Below are 13,376 nucleotides of genomic sequence, written 5' to 3' on the forward strand. Positions count from 1 at the left end.
TGGCTGCTCCAGAAGAAGGCGCTGGTCCGCCGAAACGCGCGTAGAGATAAAATTTGCCACCTTGTTTATATATTTTTCTAATTGTTTTTTCTTACGTGTATCCATCCATCTAATTGAATGGAAATTTTTATGATACCTTGATTGTTTATTTTTATTGTGATATATTTGCCACTTTTAAAATTGAAATTGACTGTATTACATGAACTTAAAGCTGTGTTAATAATTTTGAATAAAATTGTACAATTTTTCTAAAAACTATTGTTGTAGCTCAGTCCCTTCCTATGTCTACTATGGTTGTTGCCTAGATTGATACCTATCACTCATTTGTTTTCCCTGGTCTAGGAACTACAATTCTTTGTATTCAGGGGGTCCTTGTTAAATATATGCATCACATGTGACTGCCATTGCACTTCCACTGCTGCTTTGCTGTGAGTCTTAATGGAGCTGTTTTGTTCTAATAAAAAGATTTATAAAAAATGTTTTTAAAAAGAATGAATCCATCTTAGTCATGAATTTTCTTTATTTCACTATTCACGCAGATTCGTGTGTGGCGCTGTTTTCAGAGTTGTAGACACTTCAAGAGGGCATTCTGAATTATCAAGAGTGCAATCTGAGCTTATCAAGAGTGAAATCTGAGTTTCAAGTATCCCAAACGTCTTGAATTGTAAAGTGCCTTCTTCTGATAGCAACTTTTATACCAAATATGAAGGTACAATATTGTCCTGCGAGGCTATTTCTTAAGAGAAGAAGATGGCCTATTGCGTGAACATAGGCTAAGTTCGAAACTGAAGACTGGCTTTTTAATAACTGGGATGTTCCAAGTGAATGAGGCATATGTTTATTACATGAAGTGCATACATATAGGACTTTTTCTGCAGAGCACTACATGCCCATTTTATAAATGTATTTTACTCTGAAAAGCAGAAAGTACTTAGATAATAAAATAGTGTTCCTGTCTGTTCATGCAAGACAGTATTACTAATTGTTGGTGAATATATTTAGAATTGAATCTGCTGAATTTGTGTAGATTTTTTTAAGTTTAGAGCTTTGGAACCCTTTTTGTATGAGTGAGCTAAACAAGCTAATAGCAAAGAATGTGTTGCATCATTAGCCTTTAATTGGATGACACTGTGTAATTTGCCTTTCCCTGCTAAATACTTTAGTCAGGTTTTGGGCATGGGTTGGTCCTTCTACATAGCTCCAGTGGATGAGGCTGCAGCTGGAACTGAAATAAGCTTCCAGTGGTGTGCAAGTACCCTAGATTCAAATCTAAAAAAAGGTGAATGTGTCAAATATTGTGATTCAGCTAGAGTTTGCTACATCTAAGGCCACATCCTCACTCGGGCCTGGCTCCGTTGGCAGTTCCATATTTTCAAATGAAGCCTCTATTTTAGGATCAGGAAACATTTCCATTTAACACTAGAACTACTGTGGTAATTATTTTTATACTGAGGGTTGTGAAAAGGTATTTTGGAATTAACCTTATGGAGATTTTTTTAGTGTGTAGAGAACAATATATATGCGTTTGCTCTTTGTTACAGAGGATGCAAAGTTATGAAGTCCAGACAACCACCATGATAAGGACTGTTCACACGATCTGTTGTACTAATAATGGAATTAGACCCCTTCACTGTAGTGATTAATGAGCGAATGTGTGATAATTCGTAATTTCTCTAATTAACACTATATTGATCCATATGCATGTTCATTGCTGTACCATAAATATGTATATATAATATGCAAAACAGTGTCATTACCTGTCAACACACACATTAACCAGCCTAGATCATTCCAAACAATACCATAGAATTGATTAAATAAAAAAATAGGAATGCAACATGTACTTTATGAAAATTAGATATTTTATTTATATTGTTCAACAAGAACATAATTATGTCTTCCTTACAGAAAATACATACTAGAATAAACTCTGTGAAATATACAAAAAATACACAACTTCCGTGAAATCTTGCTTTGTAATAAATAAAGGTTAACGCGTGTGTGGCTGGTGGGCATAATGATGCTTGTCAGCTGGGGGTTTGAGCTTTTTTTCACTCCAATTGTATTCTTTTTCTAAAAAAAGAGTCTTTTCCCGTGAAAGGTCGCGATTAATAATGTATGAAGCCAACCTCCTTCTCGACTTTTGCTGTGTTTCCTGCACGTTTTTTTCGTTTGGCTGGAGGTTGGGCATATATTTCCACTGTCATTTTCAGGCCTCACAAAGCCTACAAATTATACAATGACTCCTAACCTGGCACTGCAGCAAAGCAACGTTTCCACCCTTCTATAAATCATATAAGACAGATGGCAAAATGGCGAAAACCGGGATAAAAGAGCACGATACAAAAGGCATTGTGACGGAGTCTACTAAAGAGAACAAAGTGCACATCAGAGGGTAAAAAACTTGGATTTGACAGATAAAATTCCCATAGCCTCCAGTCAAGAGTGGGAATAAAGCAGATGCCTCGCATGTGAAGTCTGTGGAGAATGACATTGTTCGTCTGACAGAATGCAGATGCTGTCGTTACAGTCCTGTCCGTCAGACATTAACATATCTGTGGGAGGCTGAATGATGAAGTGGGGACACAGCAACGCCTTCACACTCAAAAGTTGGGTGGCCAGGTACATGCAGAAAGCATACATTTCCATTTTTGTGCGTAGAAAAATAAATACAAAATACAATATTACAGTTTGTTTTGAGTACGGGGGCTGAGAAAAATAAATACAACGTATACAACGTATTAAAATTTGTACTGGGTCTTAAAATTGAAATAACAAAAATAAATACAATATACAGTGTAACACTTCATATTGGTTAGAGAATGAGGAACCTGTGCATGGTGTATATCTCAAGATTTCTAAACAAATTACCGTATTTTTTTAGAAGATTTCAACTGCAGCAATACAAAGTATCCCTAAGAGCAAAAATGAAAGAACAAATGCACACTGATTAAATCGTGACCCCATTTCAACCCACCCATAAAAAGGCGGCACGTTTCAATAACTCATTTTTAGTACTTGGCTGGAGTTGGCAACAAAGGGAACTTTTTGTATGTGATCGCTGTAAACTGATGGCAATGAGCGAAACAGCAATAGTGTTATGGGCCAATTCAACATGTGTCAACTCGCCTACTCAAAAAGATTTAATCTACAGCATATAATATTTGTAAACGAATCTAGGCAGGACCCCGGTACAGAGGTGCACCTCAAAGTAAGGCGAGTGCTCCTCGGGAAATGTCACCTAGCCGCAAAATTCGAGCGGCACCCTTGAAAAACCTGAGATTTCCCAGCCATGGTATCAACCCAAAGGCTGGCAGGACTACTGGCAGGTGGGAGACTCCATGGCAGTCAGTTGGCCCTGAGAGCCCTCTGTGGCAGTGGCTCGGTTTTACTACATTAGTAGAAGCCTCAGAGGGCTGTTGCGAGTGCTCTGACACGGAAACACCAGCCTGGCATAAAAGTTCTGCTGGCGTTGGATAAATATTGTAGGGGGCCATTAAAATGTCAGTCACTTTTCCGAAACTTGCGAGCCCCAGTCCATTGAAGGCAGTCTCTGAGTCGTGCAGCCAAGCCCGCGGCCTGGTGTCTCTCTGACAGTCAGTGCTGCCCCTCAGCGGGCGCTCTCCCCCAGCAGCCCGCCCGCTGCCAGGTAGTAGGCCGGGGCGGCGTGCTCCACGGGCGGGCTGGCCTGCTGCCAGCAGTCCATGTCTGAGGCCGGGCTGGCCGGGGAGTATGCGCAGGACGAGGCGGGGGAGGAGCTGGCGCAGCTCCAGGCCTGGGCCGGGGCGCGCTCCAGCAGCGCCGCCATGTCGTGCAGCAGGCTGCCGCCGGCGCCGGGGCCCTGCAGGTCAGCCAGGCGCAGGGTCTCGGACAGCGCCCAGATGTAGTTGTGCGCGAAGCGCAGGGTCTCTATCTTGGTGAGGCGGGTGTCGGGCGCCGCCTCGGGGTTGGCGGGCAGCACCCCGCGCAGGGTGTCCAGCGCCGAGTTCAGGTTGTGCATGCGGTTCCGCTCCCGGTTGTTGGCTTTCAGGCGGCGGGTCTTGCGCACCTTCTGCACGAATTCCCCGCTCCTCGGTGCTCCGGCCTCCTCCTGCGGGGGCCGCCCGGCCCGGCGTCGCCGCCTGCCTGTCGGGGCCTGCGGGTCGAGCTCCGTGGGCCGCGAGGCCTCCTCTTCGCTGCCCGAGCTGCTGCCGCCGGAGAGGCTGCAGGAGCCGGCCGGCGAGTAGCCGGCGCTGTAGTGGATGCTGCTGCCCGAGATGCTGTAGTTGCCGCTGTCTGGACTGCAGGTGGCGCTGGTGTAGCCCAGGCAGTCCGGCCGCAGCTCCTCCGCGCTGTACTCTGCCTTCATCAGCATCCTGCAGGGAACAAGAAAAGGGCACGTTAATGTCTGCGCAGTACCAGCTATCTTAACACATTCACACTTCTGTTCACCCATGGGGAGCCCAGTCCACAAAACAGGATCCAGGAGGGTATTGTGTTTTTGAATACGTCTAAGGAAAAGTACAGCCCCCGCTCATGCCAGAACCTCTGAGAATCATACAGGGACGCAGAACTCCGCGAACAGACTGGCACTCGGTCCCCTTACTGCAGCATTGGCATACTGCAAACACTCTACATTGCTCGGTCATACTGGACTCTCTGCGTGCGTCCTGCTAAATGTCAAACTTCGTGTGCAGTAAAGCATGCATACAAACCTTTGCATAATCAGCAGTAAGGGTGGTATGTGCAAAGTGCAGCACTGTATCATGTTGCACAGTGATTGTGTGCGATGCTCATTGCACTGCTGATTGCTACTCCGTGTGCAGGGCAGACTATGCTCATGTGCGCCTCTGTATGAGAAGAGATGTGATGGACGGGGTCCTATGTTGAATGCCACTTTGTGTGCGTTCATATGCAGTTCTGGATGTGCAATTGCTATTTCTTCGTGCAGGCTGCCTCTGTGCGTGGCCGAGTAAGAAGAGATGAGTGTGTGCTTTTGAATGTTGAGTGTTGTGTAACGTGTCCCATTTTCCATTGCTGCATGTGAAACTCAACATTTATATATATTCAGTACTTAATGGGCAGTACCCCTAATGTGTTGCACGAAGTGTGCAGGGCTGTGGCGAAAGATGGATGTGACAAAATCCGTGACGTGCTAACAGACTTCATTTTCCAAACATGGGCATTCTGTTCTCATCTTAAAAAGCCCACCGCTAGTGCCCTCCGTAGCGATTAGAGTAAACTAGACAGACCCCTGAATCCGATATCCACTGCCATGCCAGCCACAGAAGGTGGATGAGGACGCAGACCGGATGGATGGGTGGAATTAAAGCATGCAGGTGATCCTGCAGGGTTGGCGAAGGAGATCCACAGGTTATTGTGGACGTGTAAAGCGTAATATTTCGTGTCAGAAAACGAGGAACAGTAGCTACCAACGGAAATGGTCTTTAAGGATGATAGTCAACTTTCACTACTTGTACCGCCTTGAACCTAATATCTCACAGACGCGCTTCATCAGGTGTGCAGTTCAAAAGACTATCGGACAAAAATCAAATGTCTCATTCGGGCTTATACAACCTTAACATCCCTACACAATAAGTACAAATGCACATTGCATATGCCAGTGCCTAAAACTCCGGCTGCTTGGCAGCACCAATTATGTCCCTGCCCTCGTGCACTGGCACGCTCTAGGTGTCAGTCAATCATCACGGCTCTGCACTCACCTGGCAGTGAAGCTCGTGCTCCCGCGTTTATGGTGTTCTTGGCTGTTTCCGTGTAAGTGCAAACTCTGGGGATTGCTGGAGGTGCCCGCGTGTCCCGGCACGCGACTCCGAGCACAGCTGCTGGTGCTGATGAGAGTGATGATGGCGGTTGCAAGTGATGGGCGGCGCGCGCTGCTTTGCGTCTGGCACACGACCACGCTAACACCCCTTATATACCCGACTGGGGACAATCACTGCCGCATCCCCACATACCCCCTCCGGATTATTCTTTTCAATCCATTATCGCCAAGACTCGCCCCTCTCTCCCTCCCCCCATCTCTTTTTTTTTAAGCCCACCTCGCCCGCAAGTGAAGCGGGTTTTGTGTATTGTTTTTTTTTCTTCTTTTTTTTTTTAAAGGCCGGCCAGCGCCGCTCTTTGTGGTGATTGGTGGGCTCGCGCTCGACTGGAGCGTGCCGCTAATTTATGAAATGAATGGCGGAGGGAGGGGGCAGCAGTCCAGGGCACCGCGGCCGTCCAATCTGCGCGCACGCCCGCGCCTCGCGCGCCCCCCGTCCCCCTCCTCCGGCCTAGCCACGCGCTCCCGAGCAACGGCCCCTTTCAACGGCTCATTAGGGGAGCCATAGGGGCGGCTTCAAGCGCAGGCGGCCTTCCGCGCGCACAACATAAACAATGAAAGATGAGGCATCGCCTCCTGCCTGTCAGGCGGCCTTCACACTGGAGGCTAGGAGTGCGTGCGCTTGGGGGGGAGGCACGGGCATTATTTTAAAGCCCCCTCCACCCCAGGGTCTCTAGGGGCGGGAGTGTGGTGAGCCGCAAACGAGGAGGAAAACAGCGCTCTTTCTCCTTTCTGGTGTAGTTACTGTCCTGGCACAACAGTTGCCACCTGCCGGTGCCCGTGGCCGGTGTTGCCAGCGCTGTCCCTATGGATTAGTCACCCGGGTGTGTGACGGAATTGCTTGGCAGGTCCCCCGAGGCTGCCCCCGCTGAGCAGCTGACGAGCTGCGTAATCCTGGGCCCTGTAGTAAGATGTGTGTGGACTTCTTCCAGCCGCTTTTGGTGCCATTTGGCAAGGGTGTGCCGACTTTCCAAGTCAAACAATTTTAAGCTGACGAAAAAAACTGCAGCCTTGTCCGAATATAGGATCACACTGAAGAGCGAAGGGCAAGGCAAACAATGCAAAGCATGGACTGCGAGTGGTATAGCTATCAGTAGTCAATAGAGTAGCGGGCGAGTCACACTAGACACACGGGTAGGAAGGTCCCATGGCACCATAACTGTGGCTGTCTTTCACTACTTATCCATGGGATATCGTAGTAATCAACATGTGTTTCTATTACCCTATTAGAGAAAGTCAATTAATATCTGAAGATGAAAGCTTGAGGTAGTCCATTATCCCTACTTCTATTAGGACCCATAGCACACAGGGTATGCCACCTTGATCTGCAGTCAAGCCTAGATACTTCTAGAATATAATGATTTGCAACAAACGATCCCATCATTTTGGATTGGGAAATAATATTTTGTGATGCATTTGTCAAAAATTCAGAATACCTTTGCATCTTATGTCTTGAGGGCGAGTTTTATCCCTGTCCATTACAAGTAAGCTCGACTTGTACTCAACCCCATGCTCTGGCCCAGAATTCCTAAATCTTATTGTTTTTCTTCGGAGGTTTGAACACGTGCAAGACAGAAAGGATAGAAAGAAGAATGAAGAGAAATACAGGACACCGTGACAAAAGCGCAAATTAAAAAGAACCTGCAAGAGTGAGTTAGAGTGACAGGAAAAGTAAATTGGTGGAAGAAAGAAACACAAAGTAGATTGAAGACTAGGCAGCCCAAACGTTGAGCCTCTCTACTTATGTTTCGCAAATTAATCTCAAAGCCTCTGTTGACAGGTGGTGAAAGAAAGACCATGGAGACTTCCGATTTAATAAACACTTTGGTTTTTTTTGCCTCTTACATAGGCAGAACCGAGTTCAACCTTTTTCAGATGCAGTCAGGACATAGTTTTATCTGAATTGAGACATATCGCAGGTATGAAGAAGGACGCGGATTAGAAAAAAAGTATTGTAAGAGATAGCTGGTACCGTTTTTTAATGTTGTAGTTATTGATACATCATAGTACCAAATATATATGAGCACCAACCTCAACGCAATGCACTTGGAGAGGAGAAGCAGAGCTGCCGACTTTGGAACTGGAGAACCCGGCACGAGTCCCGGCGCATGCCCAACATCCTATGATCACTAATCCTATGAGACCATTTTTGAACCGCCGCCACCGCCGAGAGTCATATTCACTCACCTCCTGAACGCCAGAGGAAGGCAGAGGCCATTGCCCACGCCGCCGCCACCGCCAAGAGTCAAGGGACAGCTGACTCCGCGCCGCCGCTCCGGGAGACTCCAAATCCCGGCGGGCATCGCGGCGGCGCGTCTGAGTGACGCGGCAGCGCACAGGGAGCGCAATCAGAGGCGCTGAAAAGGAGGAGCACCCCGGCAGAGCGGGGGAGACCATTTTTGAACCGCCGCCACCGCCGAGAGTCATATTCACTCACCTCCTGAACGCCAGAGGAAGGCAGAGGCCATTGCCCACGCCGCCGCCACCGCCAAGAGTCAAGGGACAGCTGACTCCGCGCCGCCGCTCCGGGAGACTCCAAATCCCGGCGGGCATCGCGGCGGCGCGTCTGAGTGACGCGGCAGCGCACAGGGAGCGCAATCAGAGGCGCTGAAAAGGAGGAGCACCCCGGCAGAGCGGGGGAGACCATTTTTGAACCGCCGCCACCGCCGAGAGTCATATTCACTCACCTCCTGAACGCCAGAGGAAGGCAGAGGCCATTGCCCACGCCGCCGCCACCGCCAAGAGTCAAGGGACAGCTGACTCCGCGCCGCCGCTCCGGGAGACTCCAAATCCCGGCGGGCATCGCGGCGGCGCGTCTGAGTGACGCGGCAGCGCACAGGGAGCGCAATCAGAGGCGCTGAAAAGGAGGAGCACCCCGGCAGAGCGGGGGAGACCATTTTTGAACCGCCGCCACCGCCGAGAGTCATATTCACTCACCTCCTGAACGCCAGAGGAAGGCAGAGGCCATTGCCCACGCCGCCGCCACCGCCAAGAGTCAAGGGACAGCTGACTCCGCGCCGCCGCTCCGGGAGACTCCAAATCCCGGCGGGCATCGCGGCGGCGCGTCTGAGTGACGCGGCAGCGCACAGGGAGCGCAATCAGAGGCGCTGAAAAGGAGGAGCACCCCCGCGTCGCGGGACGCCCGGGGCGAAGCCCGGGCAAAGGGCGGGCCCTCTACGGCCCTCATCGGCACGAGGAGGCAGGGCAGGGCCAGAAACCCTGCGTGAGGTTTGCGAGGCATTCTACTGCTCAAGTAAGACTGTACTGTTGTAATATATATTTTGTTGTAGCCTGAGCGGTACTGGTTCCCTGTTAGCTACCAGCAGTATGCCCAAAAAGGGTCCAGCACCACTCGCACAACCTGCTAACACAATGGAAAATTATTTGGTGCAAACAGTGAAAAAAATTAACTTACAGAGGAGAGAATCGCTGGGTTTGAGTCTCTCACCTGACTTACACCGTTTGTCGCCATCTTCATCCCCCTCACCTGAAGACGCAGTGTCCCTTCAGACTTTCATTGATCCCTCTTCAAATTGTCCGATTACACAGGAACCTGGCCCTCTAAATGATAATATGCTGTCTGGTCCCGAGGTCTTTATCGTGGAGCATGGAAATAACTCTGACAGTGATATGGAACAAGATAATCGTGTTGACCTCACGGATGAAGATATTTCCACCACTGAACAAACTTCACGAGTAGCCGCTGCGAAAAATAAAAATCCACCTAGACGGGGGGGACTAAGATCTGGGGCTAGGAGGAAGAGGGTAAACATTCCAAAGGCAAACTCAAAGGAAGCCGAAGGGGGAAGTGCTGAGATTAATGTTTGTCATGATGAGGATTTGTTTGTAAGATTTGCTGACCTAATAGATAGCAAAATCAAATCCATTGTCAAACCGTTACTCTCTAAAATCGATAAATTACAATCTGAAGTCAAAAAGCTGGGAGGGCAGTTGAACAAAATAACAGAGGGAGTTGTTAACGTTACGACGTTGGTAGCAAACCTGGATGAAAATAGCAGAGGAAATGATGATCAGGAGAGGCAGAATATGGATGATGCATCAAATAACCTACCATCTCAGCCACCTGATCCAAAACTTATTGCTCCCAATACTAATAGAGGGGATGGTCCGCTAACGGTTGAGATACCCCCTGTACATGGTCAGTTAACTGACCCTCTTCAATTTATAGTTGAAGCGTCCCCTGTTGTTTTGGTATTGGCGAATGTTCCACCCTTAGAAGCCGGCACTGAAGAATCCCCTTCCTCTTTGTCTAACAAAGCCTTACAGTGGCTCACTACTAACATCAGGTTAGCTCCAGGGGGGGGTCAATTGCTGGCTCAAGAGATCAAAACTGTTAAAAGGGTGTCATGGCTAGGTAATCGCCCTAAAAAATTTAAGGGGGATTGCGTGGCAGTAAGTTTCTTGCATCCAGGCGTGTTGCCTAACATTCTTATTAACCTACTCCCACCCCAACGTAGGCAGGGTTCTGTTGTACCATTAACATTGAAGTTCTTTTATGGTGAGCAGCAGAATGTCACCTACCCTAAAACACCAGCCTTCGGATGGGATATTAATTCTGACTCAAACTATAGAAGGGGCTGGGAACAACAGCGGAATACTGTAAACCAATCAGCCCCCATAGTATATCAGAATCCTTTTGCCCAACCCCTGTTATTGTCTAATCGATTTGCACCCTTATCCTTTCTGGATCATAATGACTGACTCTTGTTAGATCACTCTAGCCAGATAGAGAATAGTGTGTCAGATCATTCTAGCCAGATAGAGAATAGCGCGTCAGCCTTCAGTATACTTACTTGGAATATAGCTGGCATAAAGTCCAAAGTAGGTAATGCACCTTGGTTGGCTTTTATAACTAGGTTTGATATCATTGCTCTGCAGGAAACCTGGGACACAAATTCTTGTTTTTCTCCTGATGGCTACAGCTATTTTAGTATCCCTGCCGTGACTAGCACGGCAGGAAGAGCGAGGGGAGGACTGTTAAGCCTCTTCAAATTAGATATCAAAGGTAGCCTTAAGAAAAGGGACTCAGGATCTGAGCAATGTCTTATTGTTGAATTGTCTCGCGTGGAATCTCCTAATATTTTATTTATTAATTTTTATAATTCCAATGCTGCCGACTGTACTACATATAGCCTTGGTAGATTGGACTATTTTCTGTCAGTCTATAGTGAGGATGTTACAGCATTTGAAATCATTTTTTTGGGGGATTTTAATATACATCCCTGCTCACTTATGTGTGTTTGCAATGACTCAGAATCCCCTCCATATGGCGTATTGGTCCATCTTGAACATAACAGACAGGGGGGCTGTTTAGAAAACTTTCTCGCTAGATGGAACCTATATGAATCCAGCTGTGGGGAGGGGGGGAATAGGGCCCCTACTTTTAAGGGCTCAGACAATGACTCTGTTATAGATTATATTTTTATTTCTGCATGTTTTTTATCCAAGGTTTTAATGTATAGAACTGTGATTTCCATTTTTAGCGACCATAACCCAGTCTCCATGGACCTCGTAGTGTCTGATCTTTTGGGGCGCAACCATGGTTCTTGCCATGGGATAAAAAAGCTTAAAGTTAAGGACCAGGGAAGGAAACTGAAATGGGATAGTATAATCCCAGAACCCTTCATTCAAGAAGTTCTTTTAGAGGCTGAGGAGGAGGTAGGTGTGTGTTTATCCAGCGACTCTAACGATGGGGAAGTGATCTTTGCATTTAGCAGCATATGTAATAAGATAAATGGCAGGCTTTCTGTGACTAGTAATCCCAAACCGAAACCTCCTAAAAGATGGTTTGATCACAGTTGCTCGAAAGCACATTCTGCATTGCTTAATGCATTGAAAACCGTTCCAAAAGATCGTGACCTCATTAGCAACAGTAGAGCACTTTATAAAAAGGCCATTGCATTAAGGAAAAAACAGCTTAAAGATGAAGCTTGGACTCAACTCACTGACCAAGCCATTTTAAAAAATAGTGGAGAATTCTGGAGGATTGTCAACCAACCTTTATTCACAGGGGAGGATAACTCCCCCTTAGAAACTAATATTCCTGATGAGGGTTGGATTAAGCATTTTAGAGACATCTATTCAGCTCATAATATCGCTGTTACTAGGGAACAGGAAGATAACACTATTTCACTAGGGAACTATTTGCACTTTGAAGTCTGTGAAGTATTATCTGCAATAGATTGTACCTTAAAGAAAAAGGCACCAGGACCAGATGGTGTTCCTGCTGATGCCTTTAAATGCTTCCCTAACTTCTGGTCAAGATTGCTCTGCAGGGTCTTTAATGCCTTAAACCGTGATAATATTCCCAAGTCATGGAAAACATCAATAATTATTCCTGTTTTTAAAAAAGGAAACAGGCAGGATCCTGCATGTTACAGACCAATCTCGCTGATTGATTCTTCAGTTAAAATTCTCGGGAGAGTCATATTGGTGAAATTGAATGAATGGGCTACAGAGAATGACATCTTGAGCAATGTGCAATATGGGTTCAGACCTAAAAGAAGTACCCTGGATCAGTGTCTTAATCTTCACCTTTTGATCGAGAAATACACCAGGGCCATGGACGGGTCCATGTACCTTGGGTTCATGGACCTCTCCTCGGCGTTTGATATGGTCAATAGATCCAAGCTCTGGTTGAAGTTACTCGAGATGGGTCTGGATAGATCCATAGTTAATTTACTAGCTGATTTACACACTGGCCTTACCGCTAAAGTTAGAGTCACAATGAACGGAAGGTGTACAGATGTCTTTGCGTCTGAAAAAGGAGTAAGACAGGGATGTATCCTGGCACCACTGTTATTTTCGCTTTATGTGAACACGCTGGAGCCAGCCCTTAGGGGCGTTACTAGCGACATCCCACGAGCAGGAGAGCAGGGGATACCAGTCCTCCTTTATGCGGATGACGCCGTTCTTCTCGCTCGTACTGGAGTGGGGCTTCAACGACTTCTGGATGCCTTTGAATCTTTCATGGCCTCACTTGACCTGAAAATAAACGCAAAAAAATCACAGGTTATGCTTATGGGTAGGGCCTCCAGGAGACCCTTCCATAAAATTTTCCTTTGTGGGCAGGAAAAGCTAGCACGTGTTTCCTCCTTTCCCTACCTGGGTCTCACCTTTGATGACAAAGGTAGCTGGGGCCCTCAAGTTATAAGTAGAGCATCAATGTTGGCTAGGACATCTGCTGCCCTCCAGGGGTTTTCTAAAAAACTGGGGGGTAGGCCATTTGCAGCTATCAGCAAAATATATAAAGCTAAATGTATTTCAGTTGCATCATATGGTGGCTCAGTGTGGGGTTATAGGGGTATGGAACCCATACAGACAATGGAAAATAAATTCTTTCGATCTGTTTTGGGCGTCCCCCAGTCAACCCCGACCTATACAGTTCACATGGAATTGGGGGAAGGCTACATTTCAGATCTCATTAGAACAGCCCCTTTAGTTGCTTGGATGAGGATGTGGCTGAACCCAGAAATTCAGACCTGCTCTTATTTATTTACAAATGCTACAAACTCACAGGATCATGTTTTATGTGGCT

At 47.1% G+C, this 13,376-nt stretch overlaps 1 protein-coding gene across 1 annotated transcript; it reads right to left on the reverse strand.

Annotated features, from left to right (window-relative positions):
* Positions 1 to 1,841: 1,841 nt before the first annotated feature.
* Positions 1,842 to 6,125, reverse strand: NEUROG2 (neurogenin 2). The gene is made up of 2 exons (XM_078677635.1): positions 5,703 to 6,125; positions 1,842 to 4,355 (listed from the first exon to the last, which is right to left on the reverse strand). Exon 2 carries the CDS (start codon positions 4,352 to 4,354, stop codon positions 3,611 to 3,613), a length of 744 nt encoding a protein of 247 aa, XP_078533761.1. The 5' UTR covers position 4,355; positions 5,703 to 6,125; the 3' UTR covers positions 1,842 to 3,610.
* Positions 6,126 to 13,376: the final 7,251 nt, after the last annotated feature.

The sequence above is a fragment of the Lissotriton helveticus genome, chromosome 2_1, assembly GCF_964261635.1.
Source record: "Lissotriton helveticus chromosome 2_1, aLisHel1.1, whole genome shotgun sequence".
Lineage (NCBI taxonomy): Eukaryota > Metazoa > Chordata > Amphibia > Caudata > Salamandridae > Lissotriton > Lissotriton helveticus.

Coding starts and splice junctions, on each gene's coding strand:
- NEUROG2 (XM_078677635.1), bottom strand. CDS start 4,354: ATGCTGATGAAGGCAGAGTACAGCGCGGAGGAGCTGCGGCCGGACTGC.